The sequence below is a fragment of the Engystomops pustulosus genome, chromosome 7 (genome assembly GCF_040894005.1).
Source record: "Engystomops pustulosus chromosome 7, aEngPut4.maternal, whole genome shotgun sequence".
NCBI lineage: Eukaryota > Metazoa > Chordata > Amphibia > Anura > Leptodactylidae > Engystomops > Engystomops pustulosus.
The window spans coordinates 60,448,785-60,465,987 of NC_092417.1; the positions used below are offsets into that span (position 1 = coordinate 60,448,785).

Here is a 17,203-nt window from a genome sequence, read left to right on the forward strand (position 1 = left end):
ATATATATACAGCGCACAGAACAATTTGTTTGCTTTATAACAATAGTACAATATAGTTTATATGTTCATCCCTCACAGATCCAGCCAGTCGAAATATAAAGTTATTGTTATCTTTGTACAAGGCGTTTAATAATAAACGCTACCATTTTTGTTCTAATTTAAGCCTAAATCCGGGGTACCACATCCTTCCAGCTCCAAGCACATTGTTGTGAAGATACGCTATCAGCTTTGTCCAATGCAAAAGAAAGAAGAAGGGAAACAACTATTGTAATTCAGAGCCGTCGCATCCCAAGCTACAAATAACAGGGCATTTCATGTAGAAATACAAGGACAAGTTTACAAATAAAATATAACGTAGGATTTCCTATATTTCAAGGGCATAAATAAAAAAAAAAGTCACCTTTGTCACTGGTAATCAAAGGCAGAGGTTATGGAGTAGCTCAATGCGAGTATTAATATCTCACATTTTGTTTATCTGTGACTTTAGCACACTTTCATCAATATCCTACAAATTATACAAAGAATATGGTCTTAAAGGGGTTTTCAAAGTTAGGCCCTATCCACATTATAGGGCCTAACTTGCTGATCAGTGAAGGTCTCAGAGCTGCGACCCCCACAGATCGCGAAAATGACGAGTCCAATGGGGACCCAGGTACCTCAGTTTGACCCCTTGTCGCTCCATGAGAGTAATGGAGCAGACGGCCGTGCATGACAATTCTGCTCCATATATCTCACTGGAGCCAACGGAAAATGCCGAGATGAATGTTCATGTAGCCCATAAGTTTTGGTTTTTTTTGCAAAGGGATTGTCCTTATACATAGAAACCAAGGAACATCGATACATTAGAACCAAGGGGGTTAAATCGTGATTACAATCTTACTGGTATATCTTGAAGTATTTTCTCTGTCATATTGTTATAATGTTATCCATATTTTTGTGATGTGAAAAATGTAATTTGTTTTATGTTCTCTCCTAGAAACTAAATCAAAATGAACACTACATCACACCACAGGAGCATTCTGGTAGGAAGTGACGTCAGTGGGATGGGTCTATTAAATTACTTTATATCTAACGTCGTATCTGTATATATGTATAGTAGTTGAAATAGGCTTGCGGACGGGTCCTACTTAGTGTCATGCTGTGGCTTAAGACTGCATATTTATATCAGGCTGATGCAGAAAGCAAGTGCCGGGACCTTTATTTGATATTGATTCATCCTGGCATTGACCTACCCTGAGCACCGCGATTAACGGATTGCCGTCTACCTACAAGTATTTTTTTCAGGGGAGGCCTTATATTTCTAAACTCGATCCCTTTTCCACACTGCTCATCCTCCAAAACCTTCCCACGGCAATGGGCGTTAGCTGTAGTGAGCAAAAGGAGTGGGTGGAAGTTTTTGGAGGACAAGCAGCGCAGAAGAAAGGAGCAGGAACAAGTGGAGCAGCCAGCTGTTTACTTATGATATTTGTTATCCATGGCCTCCTTCCGTCTAAAATCAACTTTTTAAAGTATGTAAATGAGTCTGAAAGGCTTTGGCTGTCTCACCATTCCCCTCCGCTTCTTCTACCTGATGTAATCTCACTGCCACAGAGTTCCAGCACACGGTTTGAGGGAGAAGTTACCCTTGCACACTGTAACAGCCTGTGAATCTTCAGAGAGGTTCTGGGAACACCGCAGTTTCCTTTTAGGCTCATTAGCATAACGTTTAAAGTTGATTTTCAGAAGGAAATAAATATAAGACAATCACCACAGTCAGGGTCCTTCGGAGCCGTACTCCTGTTTGTTTGCAGGGGCATGGAAGCTCCACTCCGACAGCTTCAGGCGGCCTGGTACGCCCACCAGTCACTGTGTCCCAGTGCCTGACATGGTGACGGGTGAGCATGCCACAACGCCTGAAAGTTGTTGGAGTAACTGTAAGCAAACAGGAGCACGACTACAACGGATCATTGTGCGGGACACTGGAAGTGACTGAGCAGGTGAGTACACTATGTTTTTTAAAAACCCTCCCCAGCCCGGTGTGTACATTTTTCTTACAGTCTAAAAACCCCTTTAAAAAACTGATGCCAACAGAGAGCAGTGATATGGCAAATGTTAGCAACTAATTTGTCAAATTTCAGACATTTGTGATTTTTTCTAACCTGAATAACACAGAAAATCTACTTGAAGTGTCAAAGTCTTATCCCCATAAATCAACACGTCAGATTTGAGAAATAAAGCTCTGTGTGAAAGTTGGGAGAAGCCGCAGTAAGGGGTTAATGAGAGGCAACAGTTTCTTGTCAAATTCTGCCAGGACTGTTAATGTAATGCCACAAATAGAGAAGTAGACCAATGCTTTATACAAAGGCAGTACTGAGAATGAAGCGTGAGTGTAGCTGTTCCCAGGAGTGCATGTCTGGACACAGGAACAGAGTGCCGTCACTACAAAACATGTGATTTTGACAAACAACAGAAACCAACATCTGTTTTTTAAAGTGGGACCAGTGAGCGTCTAAGTATAATTTCGTCATCGGTTTCATCTCTTTAAACCCTTGTTGTTGCAGTCCTAGTCAGTTTTTGTTATATTTTACAACCCTCCTCCAAAAATCTATACAGAATTTGATGCCCCTATATAAATAAAGATTATTATTAAAATATTATTATAAAGTGAATTTAATGGGGCACATTTATTATTAGTGAGCAAAGACCGGAGCGCAGTCTTCACGAATCTGCAAGCGCCCAAAGTGCATGACCTGCATGCACCAGTTTCTTTCTTTGTACTCAGTTTAATGGGCATGGGCCACAATTGTGTCGGACATCCAACATAAATGTGGTGCGAATACTCACCGGAACACCCCATTGTGTGCACAGTATTGTGTCATTGCGTGCATATAGCAGCAGACTGCTTAGTAAACGTGACCCAATGACCAATCTGGAGGACTTGCAGTTGCACTTAGGAGAATGCACTGTAAAGATGGCGCTGCTAACTGTGCATCAGATCAGGCTTTCTTTCCCCCTCCCTGCACCACCAACTTGGCACACTAAGCCTATCACACCCCTTCATCACCAAGTGGATCATCGGCAACAGGACCATGGCGCACAACTGGGTGCAACTGGAGCCAGAACCTGGCAGCCAAGAGCATCAGTTACAGCGTCATCGGAGCACCTGAAATGTAAGTGATCACAACCAGTGCCTTACCATAAGTCAGGAGGAACGCTGCACCAAGGCTCCAGTGGTAGCCAGCACCAGGCAGCTTAAGCGGTGGTACTTGGCAAAAAATGGAGCAGTGTCTTTTCTACTAAACCAACAGAAGCACATTACTGTTTCACCACAATCACTGTAGTAACCCCTATGCATGTCTGTCTAGTCTTGTCTATTTGTTATTGTCACCAGTGCATTTCCTACCATAATCATTTCCCTCAGGTAATGTAATATAGTCAGGTTAACCTGTATTGTGCTGTACTACAATGTCCTAGAACAAGCTCAGAAGCTTGAGAGAGCATTTTCGAGCACGAAACAGCCCGTTGCCACGGTATGCACCTCCCTGTGTGTAGTGTCTTCCAATAAAGTATTTTAGCATAAAGATTTGGTGAGTACCGCTCTTCATAGCTGCATGTCCTGCAACTAAGCAACATGTGCCTCTGGTAGTGTATGTTTGTAACTGTAATGTTAAGCCTATCTCTAAGGGTCCATGCACACTAACGTGTGCCTGCCCGGCAATGGCCATCCGGGCACACGTTGGGCGCGCTGGAGAGGAGGAGAAGCGACTGCTGCTCTCCCCTCTCCAGAGAAAATAGTGGCGCACGGCCGTTCTTATGGCCAGAGATAGAGTGCACTCCATCTTTTTTGTGGCCACGGCACGGTATGTTTAGAATACGTTGTGCTCACCGTACCCAGCCCATAGACAACTATGCATAGACAACGTATGGGGGACATAAATATGGCTGCAAATTTACTGCTGCATTTACGTCCCCCATACGTTCGTGTGCATGGGATCTAACTGAGTGTAACAGGTGACGGGACACCATGTAGAAAATAATTTCTACCCAGTGGATAAATAAAATACTATCATACTATCATATAGTATAGCACATAGCTGCATGTGGACTGGTTCCTGTGGGACAAGTTGTGCTTCTATTCATCTGTGGCCCCATTTAATATTTAATGCAATATACTGGGAAGCTGTAAAAAAAAAAATGGGTGAAACTGATGAAAAAACATATTTGCACCATTTCTCAGGGGCTTTGTTTTTGTTGCTTTTACTGTGAGGGCCAAATGACTCATCCGCTTTATTTTTTGCATTAGTAAGATCATCAAGATACAAATGTTTTATTACATTTTAATACCTTTAAAAAACATTTTAAAAAATTATCTGTATTGCCATATTCTAACAAACAAAATTTTCTAATATCATGGTAAATGGAGCTGGGTAAGGTGTCATTTTTGCCGGATAGGCGAATGTTTTTATTGATACTATTTTGGGAAATGTACAACATTTTGATGTGATTTATGCGGTTTAACCTCAATGTAATGAAAACTCACCTTACAAAAAATTGTCCAGTTTTATTTGACCCCATGATCTGTACAGGGCTGCGGAATATGATGAACTATATAAATAAAGCTTTATTATTATTATTATTATTAAGGCGAAGTGTGAGTAATTCCCTTCCTGCTGGTGGTCCAGCGCCTGTATCCACTAAGAGGCTCGACCAGTTCCAACTTAGAAAGCATGTGTAAACTGGTAGAGTTTTTTGCTATAGTCTCTGCAGGGTGTGCACGTCGGGGAAACAGGGAAACTGGCTGGGAGATTCATTTACCTTCTCTGTCAGAAAAGGCATAATGAAGCTCCCCAAGTCTGTCTAGGGAAAAAGGTTTTACAGTGTGGTCAGGGGTGTAATTCGATGATTCCAATATTAAAATAGAGGTTTTTGGGACTGCCATCATGCACAAGGATCCAAGTTCAAAGGGTTTTTCCAGGCCAAAAATATTGATAACATATCCAAAGAATAATCCCTCAAAATAATAATGATCAATGTAAAATGTCCCAGGGTCAACATCTGCAGAGTTTGTTTGTTCTCATGTTTGTGTGGGTTTCCTCTGGGTCCTCCGGTTTCCTCCCACACTCCAAAACATACTGATTAGAGTCTAAGCCCCGTCGGGGACAGGGACCGGTTTGGCAAACTCTGTGCAGCGCTGCGTAATCTGTGTGCCCTATATAAATAAAGGAATTATTATTAATGTTAACAAACAATTGTGAGGATTTTGACCTCTGCAACCATTTTCTTAAAGTTCATCATGCTGACTGACTTCTTCTTCTTTTATGTCTATGAACTTTGGAATAGTTCCACGTAGACTTGTCACCATCCTTTGCCTATTCTCCTCCATGTCTTTGGTGGACAGTTTAGCTTTTTTAGTTCTGCCTGGTTTCATTTGTATTCGGATTTTCTGAGCTGCTATATTGGGATCAGCTTCATCCATCATGGCAAGGAAATCGTAGTGTGGAAGTGGAGGACCCCAATCATCTTTGGACAAAAAGTCTGGAAAAGTAGGAATAAAAAGTATTGGTATACACCAGAAGACTGTAAACATGGAAGACTTCTGACTTATCCAGGGTGTAGTTTTTGGAACTCTACCATTTATATGTTCAGACTAGCACAAAGAATGGATGTGACACTTGCTAAAGCATATTTACATAATCTCTAGGATTGTAGCTGGACATGGAATATTCTAGTGCACAGTTGTGTTTATTCAGATACAGCTAATTGCAAGTGCTAAAGCCTCCCTTCTCCACCCGGCCGTGTGCTACATCCGAGTTCCGTCCAGGACGTGTATATGGAGCCTCAGGATGAGTTTTGCTGGGTTGGGGCTCTGGTGGCTAGACCCTTACATGTTATACATTAATGGTCTCTTTTATTACCAAGTCACAAACGCTATACGTTATAAAGCTCCTTTACCTCTTGCAGGACCATTTGCTACATTTAGACAATCCATCACACATTTATCCAAAGTGAAGATGAAAACATAGAACAATTCCCGGAGCACAGCAGATGAATGGCTTTCTACACTGATGAATTATTTAGGATAATATCTGCAGCGCTTCCTATGTTTTAACAAATCTGAAGTAGACAAAAGTAACGTCTAGATGGAAAATTAGATGTAATTAGGTTTCAGGAAAGGAAACCAGAGAGTACAAGCAAAGCCCCTGAGGCATTGCAATGTTAAATGAAGGCTCTGCAAAAAATTGTGGGGGGACTTACTAAGACTGGCATTTAAACCCAAGCCTGCTCTTACTAAAACTGAATGGGTGGACCGCTACTGTCCCCTGATCTCCGCAGGTTTGACCGGTCAGTCTAGACCAAATCTCCACTGTTTTCTGGTGGAGACTTTAGTAAATACGGAAGCCCGAACTGGCGGACGAGGCTTAGTAAAACAATCCCTATGTGTCTAGTTTAAGAAAGCATAACAAGGATGCTGAAAACATGCTGGTGTGTGCCCCCACTGGCAGGATCTGCTCTTCTTTTAAAAATTATATAAATGAACCTTAAAGGCTCTGGTGTCCATAGATGTTAATTAAGCCCAGAGCCCCTAATGCTCATTTGCATAATTTGTAGCATCTGTTTTTTTAAAAACAGGGGCTTAAAAAACAGCCAGAGGGGGCACACACCAATATGTAATTGTGCTTGGTTTACAATCCTGGATCCTGGTGGTATATATCCTTTAAGTACTTATTAACATGACAGTACTGTATATCATTAGGATTTTACATAATTATTTGTAAGACAAGATTAGGAGCAGTGAAAGCTGATTATGATTGGCCCTTGGGGACATGGGGACATTACAAGAGCCCTTCCATGCTATAGCTTCAAAGGCTGTTGCACTGCCTCCCCCACCCCCAGCTGCCTCAACACTTACCCTCTGCTCTATGTAACCTCACTGCAGAAAAGTTTCAGCATGTGGTGAGAGGGGGAGTGAGCCTGCACAGTGTAACAGCCTGTTACGCCAGAGTAACATCCCCACAGAGCCTGTCTGGCACATTAGCATAATTTTAAAAGTTGAGTTTAGCAGGAAGGAGGCCTTGGAGAACAAATATAAGAAGATTACCACAGTCACGGTGCCTGGATATATGAGTGTCAGCTTTACAAGGGACCTGAATAAAAAATCTACGTAGAAATGTAACTAGTATATTACTCATATGGAGAGGGTAATGGTTCGGCTCTGTTCACACCTTGGTGTGTAGGTTTACACACTACATAACTAATGTGTCCACAGGATATAAGCGACTGGGCACACAGAAAGCACATACTGAACAGCCCCCTGTATGGATGGTATGTAACTTAACATGAAGAAGGTTTGTAGTTTACACAATGAAGGTTTATCTGAAAACCCTCATGTCAAACACGAGATGCTACTCACAGACAGGAACTTCCTCTCCAGCTTTTATCATTTCCAGCCAATACAAGACACTGACTTCATTGGTCTGCTGATCTACGGGAAGAGCAAAGACTTGTCCCAGAGAATCAAAAGTGATCAGGACGAGTTGAGGCAAAGGTGGGATGACACTGAAGTATGTCTTCAGAATGGAGAGCCCGGATGGAGTGTTCTTTCTGTTAGGATATGGATAGAGAGCTGGTGTGAGATATGACAGAAGTGAGTATTTACTTTAGCTCTAATGACTGACTTATAAAGAAAGGTCCCACTTATAAGGGGTACGGTATGTATCTTGATAGCCCTTTAATCATTACATAATAACAAGTGCTGCAACGTTCTAATATACATCGAACAAACTTTGCATAAGTGGTAAAAGTGAATATACAAAACGTTCAAATATGAATTATGAGAGCGAGCGCTTCCTTTCCTAATCATCTATATACGGTGAGTCACTGCAGCTTGTTCTCTACCCACCAGCTCAGAGAGGATTGCAAGAAACTGCAGAGCTAAAAAAATAAAGATTACTAGAACCAATGACATAAATCTTGGAAAGTTAGATAAATGAAAAGGCCAAATTAAAGGGGAAGACAAAGCGCTTATAGAGTAGTAATGTTGTGGATCATACGTAGTGATTAGAGGGGTAGTAGAATAAGGCTCAATGGATGAGGTACTGCAAAGATTAGGTACAACCCTTGTATAGATACCAAAGGGTGCTGCCTTCCAAAGAAGATCATCAGAGTTCAGTAGCAACACTGGTCTGGATCTTATTACAGTAGAATTAGGATTGGTCTGGTTTGGCGCACACTCAGCAGAGGGACATAGATGATGATTGTTACAAGGAACAAGTTTATTAACAACTCAAAGTCACAATGCGTTCTGGGCCTCTGGGGACTCCTTTTTCAAGTGTATGAGACTGGTGCTCCGGAGGGGGACAGGAAGCATCCAGAGTTACTCCAAATGCTTCATAAAATAGCTAAACATATCTAATTTTATCATAATGATCATAACGGAAAGAGATATGACAGATTTTATGATGCTGATACATTGTAAACAGAGGTACTTTTCCCATCTGCTACTTACACATTTAGCCAGCAAGTCACATACTGATCCAGGTATTTCCCGCTCACCAAACTTGAAATGTATTTTCCATTGCGGGGGTTGAGGACCCCATCAGAGAAGAGAATAAGCAGGGGCTTCTGGCGCTTAATGAGGGTGTGGAGTGACTCCACAGTGACCTCTGGCTACAGGAACATAAAGAAGCAGTGTTGGACTTTGTATACTGTAAGTGCAAACCCAAAGCATGAACTATGGTAATTATCATGAGTCAAACTGCTATAAAAACCATGTTGGGCGACTTTCAGACTACAGTGAGGTACACTTTAAAGGACATTGATGACCTGTAGAAGGTGTTAAGGCTGAAAGTAGGTTCTAGAGAAATGCACTGCGGTTTCCGACATGCCTTTATTATTTCTCTCCATTATGCTATTTCCAAGATACTCACACTATAATCCGTATGCTAATCAGGTTGTTTGTGTACCCAATGTGTGTCGTTAGCTTTTGAAACACTAGTTTCACTAAATTATCTCCCTCTTTCCTGCTTATATGACAGAGTAGGAAAGGCCCATGCAGGAATAGTAGTGCTCCAAGTTCAAAGAACAAACTGTGTGCCCCAACTTCTTCATTAGCATATGGATTAAAATGGGAATTGCAGAAACTGCTTAAAGAACAGAAATAATAAAGGTATCTTGTCTGGGCCGACTGCAGTGGTAGTGGAAGAAATTCTATATAGCAAGGACATGCTCACCATATAACTATAGGGGAGATATCGGCTCTCACATTTTTTTTTTTAAAAGATAATGATCTCATGTCAAAAGACGGCACCAGCCGATTCCAGCAGCGGGGCATGATTTTATCTACCCAAAATCACAGTGACAATAATGTGATGTCAACACATCAGGGGCTGCATGTATGACCACGTTATCCTGGATACATAGTGGGCAGAGTCTCTTTATAGTGTCACAATGCCCATTATATACGGATCCCAATTAATCCAGTGCCTGTGTTATTTCAAATACTAATTTATATATTGTAGATTGTGTCCAAACTTCACAAAAAGTTGTGTTTAGAAATGGAACATTTTGCAAAAAGTATGAAAACCATTAACACTCATTACAGCATGACTTACTGCTTGTCTTGTGACAGTCGGAATGGAAGTGACTGTTAATGATATAGGAATATGCACATTTCCCCATGAGAATGAGAATGCCATAATTACCTCCCCTAATGAAGCCTTTGGCAATGCTGTGCATGTGTAGAGTGCCAGAGATGTAGATCTCCTCTCTGTATACACAGTTATACATCACAGCCAGGGCAGGATAATTACAGACTCCCTAAGGTGAATATATCATCACTTTAATTGGAAGATCCATTACTGAAAGGAGAAAGCCGGTCGATATTTTAAAGTCAGTCTTACATTTGTGATATTTGAATGTCTTATTATGCAAGACTAATGTACAGAGAGATAAATGCAATTCACTGCGGCATTAGTGATGGATCCTAGAATATAATATTATTTTGGGAGGAAAGTGATTATCTTCTGCACAGTACTTTATCATGTGTTACAACTGGAGACTTATAAATGTACAAGACTGAAACAAGAAGAACAAGTACAGAGCAGCACAGAGTGATTCAGAAGAGCGACTTTTTTACTCATTAAATTATTTGTAAGAGGAGCAGGGAGACCAACAGTTGTTCTCAGAGCATCAAGAATGATGTAAGCAGACACCCTACATTCCCTAATACTGACTTTTTTCTATCCAGCATATTCCAACAATTGCTAAACAGAACCACATGCCTCCGCTGGCTATATATATTGGTAAAAGAGTGAAGCCGGTCCTCTCTCTACCATGTTATATAGTGTGTGTGTTGGGCTGGCACACGTGTAGGTTGTAATTTTCTTCCATTCCATTTTCTTTCTTTCCATTATTTTAGAATCATTGGAAACATATTTAATCAAATCCAGAACACTCACAAACTCTCCAAGAAGTTCCTGTCTTAGGAGAGGGAGGATTTCATCTGTAGGAGTGTTGTGAATAGAGATGGCATTGATTTTCTGCGAGGAGTGCCTGGAAAACAGGACGGCTGGAGGAAGAACACCGTACTGCTGTGCCCTTAAAGGAGAGACAGGGTTACATTTATGAAGAGCAAGATCATAATAGCAGAAGAACATCTCATATGCACTTAGGATTCACAAATTATAGAAATCTGCTTGGTCTTAAACTGGAAAGACAAATTTCTAATACAGGTTTCAAAATCTCAGTTTAGATCTCTGCTTGTTGTCAGTGAATGATAACATTCATTGGGGGACATTTATCAGGGCTTCTACGCCAGATAACTGGTGTACTGGTGTAGATGACAAGAAATAATCGCAATGCATTGCAAACCACCAGGCTTTGCGATTATTATCCCTGACAACTCCATGCAGTTTGCTTCTGCGGTAGGACTAGGCGTAGAAATATATACGCTATGGGTCGCCCCATTAGATACATAAGGAGGCCTAAGACTCTTGATGTATCTGGGTGCACTGGAGGGGTGGAGATTTCATCATACGCACGAGCGCTAGCCTAAGATAAATCCTCCCGTATCGTTTCCATTTGAATGATACTAATGATACTTTTAAAGGGCACCACAATGGCTACCTAGATTGCCTAAAATCTCCTGCCACCAATAATAAAGTACCAACTTAGTCTGAAGACACACATCTTGGCTTTGCTAAGGTCTCTAAATGGGACCTAATCCGAATGTCACAATTAAGTTTTCAGCCACTGGATGAAATATACCCTTTGTTTTCATGGTCTCTATCAATTTTTTATATGAAAATCTATGCTGTCATTGACAGGTCATTAGAAATGACTGCTGGAGTAGGATTATGGGTTACTAAGTAGGGAGACCTTCTATGACTACTGGAATATTGGTGTAGGTTGCTGTGCCTTCTTGTCAAAGGAGGGGTGCCGGCTTTTAAAACAGGGGAGGTTTAGGAGGCCACTTGCTTTGACTTCTGGGGAATTTTTCAAGACTTGGATTAAATCATTGTAAAATGATTAGTTACCGTATATATCAATGTTTTATCTTACATCCTCATATCCACCCATAATTCCCAGATCTTCCGTTGTCTATACGATCTATCCAATTTATGTAGCCTAGGGATTTCAAACTTAGAAACTGTATCATTCAGAGGAACCAGACTCCTAAATTATACTATAATGTGGGGTCAGGAGGATGCAGGAAAGCCATATGGCTGAGCTGCATGTCATGCTATAAATGTTTACTCAACCCCTTGCCGACATTCATCAATGCTATCCAACTCTTGGCAGTGGGAAATAAAATTCCTTGAAATGAGGAAACAACCTATAATTTGTTTTCCCTCAAAAAACAGGGGAAAAAATTCAGTAATAACTAAGTATCAAGACCAAAGGCTTGTATAAAGTTTTCCCCATGATCAAAACTTCAAAGAACATCTCATAAAGAAGTTCTGCCAATTAGTTGGCGTCAGTCACTATATTTATAATGGATGCTCGGTTTTGTTCAGTCATGCACCATTAACAAGAGACTAAAAACATCCGACTCCTGTAACTAGATGTTATCGGGCCTCATGGAGGTACCAGGTTTGCAATGGAACCATTAGAGTGCAACTTTTTATGGAAGCTTAATGAAATGTTTAGTGCAACTTGATACAGTTTGCATCTCTCTTCATTCTACCAATTATCAAGTGGAATTTTTCCAGATGTTCCCGTTTCCTCACAAAGTTTACAACATAAATGGAGCCTTAATTGCCTTGACATGAAACTCAACCCAGTCATTGTCAGGTCAATTTGGACAGTGATAAATGAATTTGGGGAAAACTTTATGTTAGTATTCATTGGACACTGCTTAAAAGGATCACATGGTTTAAGTAAGGTAGAAGTACATTGTGGACACTAACATTTGGGCACTATATGGGCTGTTTCAGACTTTCATGGAGGGTTTGTGAAACACAGACCCCAAAGTATCCGGGTTCACAGACTGTCTACAGTGAAGAGGAATGGGCTCAGTGCATCATAGTGAAATATCCTCTGCACTGTGGTCAGTCCATAAAACAGGATACTGCACCGATCATCTACATTCAAAGAACATTCTCTGTAAAACATCACCACAACTTGCAATACTGCATGCAACCTTTGGTCAGGTGTGGTGCTGTTTTTGTATAGAAGCACGTTGCTCTAATCCGGTCAACCTCTTTATGTTAAGTGACATATACTGGCATACTGTTTGCAGCGTGAGAAAAGGAGATATGCTATAAAATACATGGAAGGAGATTACGGTCTCTCATAGACTCACAGGGCAGATGATGCTTCTCCATTGTAAATTCCGACTACTGCAAAACCTCTTAGACTTCTTACAGCACTGATGAAATCTTCAGCTGTTCCAGTATAAAAACAGGAAATGAAAAAATGATTATAATACCTTCTGCAGGGAACATGAAATAGGTTTCTAATAAGGTTTGTATCACTGGAGAAGTATCATGCAGTCAAAGCCGGAGAAAAGATCTAAAAATGTTAATATGCTTTATGGTCAGTCAATCATTTCTTTTTCAGTATCAGTATTTTTTAAGGTATATAGATATACATCCTTATCCCATTAAAGGTCTAACGAGAGACCTCACAGGTTGAGCCCCATCCATATTATACAGCAGACACCCGTCATTACAACGAGTCTACCACCTTCTCCAAGTGTTAAAATCTGATGGCAGAATGTTGTAGAGAAATGTGATGATTTCCAAAATAGCTTTAGCATTTCTGACTAATCTTTAATTTCTGTGAAATTCCCATTCTAGTCCGGATGTTAATGAGGCAGCTGTTGCACCCAGGCCACGCCCTCAGCCCACGAGGCACTTAGCAGTGCCTGAACCTCTACCCTCAGTGTCAGGTAAGCGGGAGATTGGTCTTGGGAGAAGCATGGGGCAACACTAGAAGAAGAGGGAAGTGATTAACCCCTGTGTGCATGCAAAGGGCTCATGGATAGAGCCCTTTCCATATAGGGCTGGCGTTTGCTGCATACTGCATGACATATGCTAGACTCCCAGGCCTGTCATTCAGCCTAATTAGCCACAGGCAGACGCTTAGAGATCACTATCAAACCTGGCGAATATTGCACTATTGTTGCATAAGTGATCAGACCCCCAAGGGTTAAATTCCAAACTCCCACTTTTTCTCCATTTTGCAACTCATAAAAATTTGAACAAGTAGTTTAAAAGTCAAACAGTGGGGCACATTTACTCACCCGGCAATACGGAGTGTCCGACGATCATGCACTCTGGCGCGATTCACTAAGATCGTACGCCCGATTTCCTGCATGTGTCGCTTCCCCGTTTAGGTCCGCCGGAGTTCACCATCTTCCTGGTATACGTAAGTGCATGTCTTGCGACACAATGTTAAAGTTAAATCCCGTGCTCAGTCCGAATCCGTCAGACGGCACACCCCGCACACACCCCGATTTCTGTCACATGAACGCGAATGCGCCAAAATCCAATCGCATGCAACACAATCTCCTTCTAAATACCTGTCCCAGAGGAAAAAACCCGGAAATGCAGCTGCGTGACCCTTAGTAAATAAGCGCCAGTATGTAACATGGCAGCAATAAAAACGTCATCTCATCCTGCAAAAAGTTAAACCCTACACAGATCTGCACGCTGCAGTATGACAAATTTATTAGTGTGAGAACATGCCGAAATTAAGAATTGTTTTCATACAAACGTTTTTTTCGTTTTCCAAAATCCATTAAAACATATTATTGCCTATATAAATTTGGAATCCCTGTGATCATAGCAACATAAGGAATAAAGTGCTGAAAACATGCCCTGAGTGGACCAACTGCCTCATTAGCATAAGGATTAAACTGGGAATAACTTGGAAACAGAATAATGGGAAAAAATAATAAAAGTATGTTGGAAATCACATTGCATGTCACTACAACATTCTGCTAGCAGATTATTATGCTTGGTGGAAGTGGTAGCCCCATTTGGCCCTAGCACCAAGTAAAATTGTAGTATAAGAGGATTATTTAAATGAACGAGAGATAATTTAATATATTAGGACATAACATTCTTTTCGTTAGTAGTACCCTGCTCCGCTTTCCTCTATGACAATTCACAATCCTCACAATCCGTTCTGCATGTATTCCCTTATGCCAGTACCTTCTTCCATACTCGGGGTAAATACTCCTAGTACTGAAACATTGTGGTAGGGAAGCAGTGCATTGTGCATTTTCCCACTCATAAACTCTTCTGTTTCTTCTAATGTAAGCAACGTCTGGGGACATTCCAGTGTGACCCTATACAAAAAAGCGGAAAGCAACATCATGGTTCAGCAGATAGATAATTATCAAAGTTAATGTACCTACAGCCAATGGTACTATTTTTCCTGAGCCCAATTGTAATCCACTGCACAAGTGTATTGTGTACTAGATGTAACAGGGGACACATGGCAGCAGTGACCCGGCCTTTGTATAATTACACAGAATTCCAGATGCCTGTAAATGTTCTTCTCCTTTAATATTAGTAAATTGGGGGAAGTCTGCCATTGAATCACACTATAATAAAATAAGGATGTAAGGTCCTGAGAGGAGCAGACTGCCGGTATAACGCATCGTGCTCAGATATCATTGGATTAGAAAGACTTGTATTTGGACATGTCTTTTGTGACTCACATATCACAGTGTAATTTATTTCCATTTCAAACTAAGGGAAATGGTCTTTAGAGATTTCATTGTTTCACCACAATGCAGAATAATGGGGCAGATTTACTTACCCGGTCCGTTCGCGATCCAGCAGTGCGTTCTCTGCACTGGATTCGGGTCCGGCCGGGATTCATTAAGGTAGTTCCTCCAACGTCCACCAGGTGGCGCTGCTGCGCTGAAAAGCATCTGAACGCGCTGGAGTTCACCGGCTCGGGCTGAGTGATGGTGAGCGCGTCCCAAGCGACACATTTCTTTTTTTAAATGCAGCGTTTTTTCCGAATCCGTCGGGTTTTCGCTCGGCCACGCCCCCCGATTTCCGTCGCGTGCATGCCGGCGCCAATGCGCCACAATCCGATCGCGTGCGCCAAAATCCCGGGGCAATACAGGGGAAATCGGCGCAAATCGGAAATATTCTTAGTAAATGACCCCCAATATGTCTAGTTCTGGAATATTATTCATATCCCATTAGATGTGGGAGATGATCAGCACATAGAAATACGGAGATAGGACTTACAATTTGAGAAATCTTGCAAGTTCAAGGGTGCCCATCATGCCCTTATACAGAAATGGCTCCTGTCCTGCCTGGTATATCTTCACACAGGGAAAACTGGTGATAGTCTCTTTAGTGCAGACATCTGTCCAGTCAGCGCAGTTCACAGTGGCCAAAGACACATCCAGTACCTCTAGAAAAAGGTATAAAAAGAGACCATTGCAAAGTCCTATGAGAGAAGTACCCAATGATCTGATATCATTGACAGGAGTTGGGACCTCAGAACCATCAAATGTTTTCCATCCTGGCCACACGGCTTCTTATTTTGGAGGATTTAGGCAAGCATGCAATGCCTCACAAAACAACGTGACAGGTGTGCACTGTTTTATAGGAAGATCTTTTTTTCTATTCCTTAAAGGGGTTCTCCACTTTCAGCAAATAATTGATATGTTTTGTGTAAGGAAAAGTTATACAATTTTCCAATATACTTTCTGTATCACTTCCTGTTTTCTAGATCTCTGCTTGCTGTCCTTCTATAGAAAGCTTTTATGTTTACTTCCAGTGAATAGCATCTGTCCATGGTCACACAGGTGCACGGCTCGTTATATCACAGACAGTAATCAGGGCTGTGTGTTATAATGAGCCTTGCACCTGTGTGACCATGGTCAGATTTCTATCGACTGGAAGTAAACATAGAAGCTTTCTATAGCAGAACAGCAAGCAGAGATCTAGAAAACTGTGAGGAATTGATACAGAAAGTATATTGGAAAGTTGTATAACTTTTCCTTACACAAACCAATTCCATTATTTGCTGAAAGTCAACAACCCCTTTAAAGGCGTTTTAAAGCAAACCTGCCAGGAGAAAATAATAACAGGTGAAGTACAAGATCCTCATAGGGTCACCCAAATAGTAGAAAAACAGCTTGATAAACACTTGATAAACACTCTGGGGGGTATTTAACAGGGTTTCTGCACCCGGACACTGGCGTAGAAGCCTGAAATAATCGCAAATGCTAACGTATTGCTGGCACTTATGATTCTACCCTTTCCACCACCTCAAAGCCAGGCGGAGGGCGGCGTGGAGGGGCATGAAGGGGTGCACAACTGGCCCAGGAGTGGGTGGGGCAGTGGGCGGGGCTTTTCATATGTAAAAAGTCGCCAGATGTGCTTATTTCTACGCCAGGTAGAACTTGCTGTATAAATACTGGAAGCCGGAGCCTCTTGCTGTATCCGGCTCGCCCGAAGGCTCGGTGGTGCTATCATTCGCCAGCGCTACTCTATCATAAATCCCCCTCCTCTTACCCTAAGCTATGGTATATCACAGAAAAAGCTTAAAATATTAAGGCCTTCCATAAATGTGGTAGCAGCCGTTACAATGTTTGCAAATATGTCATAAAAAAAACATGTTGAGACCACACAAATTTATCACTTCAGATCCTTCATAAACTGGGATACTCATCCCATCGTTTATATTATTTGCGGCAATAAATGTAATCTCAATTACGTAGGTGGTACCACCAAAAAATTAAAGAAAA

At 41.4% G+C, this 17,203-nt stretch overlaps 1 protein-coding gene across 2 annotated transcripts in view; it reads right to left on the reverse strand.

The window, feature by feature from the left end:
• Window positions 1-4,233: 4,233 nt before the first annotated feature.
• Window positions 4,234-17,203, reverse strand: part of TXNDC16 (thioredoxin domain containing 16) — a 48,354-nt gene continuing 35,384 nt past the window's right edge. For both annotated transcript variants that reach the window (XM_072116110.1, XM_072116109.1), the window contains exons 16-22: window positions 15,693-15,861; window positions 14,637-14,773; window positions 12,782-12,863; window positions 10,437-10,575; window positions 8,486-8,646; window positions 7,391-7,581; window positions 4,234-5,514 (exon numbers count right to left, since the gene is read on the reverse strand). In XM_072116110.1, coding sequence (XP_071972211.1) covers window positions 5,261-5,514; window positions 7,391-7,581; window positions 8,486-8,646; window positions 10,437-10,575; window positions 12,782-12,863; window positions 14,637-14,773; window positions 15,693-15,861 — 1,133 coding nt within the window. In that variant the 3' untranslated portion in view covers window positions 4,234-5,260. The remainder of the gene's footprint in view (window positions 5,515-7,390; window positions 7,582-8,485; window positions 8,647-10,436; window positions 10,576-12,781; window positions 12,864-14,636; window positions 14,774-15,692; window positions 15,862-17,203) is intronic.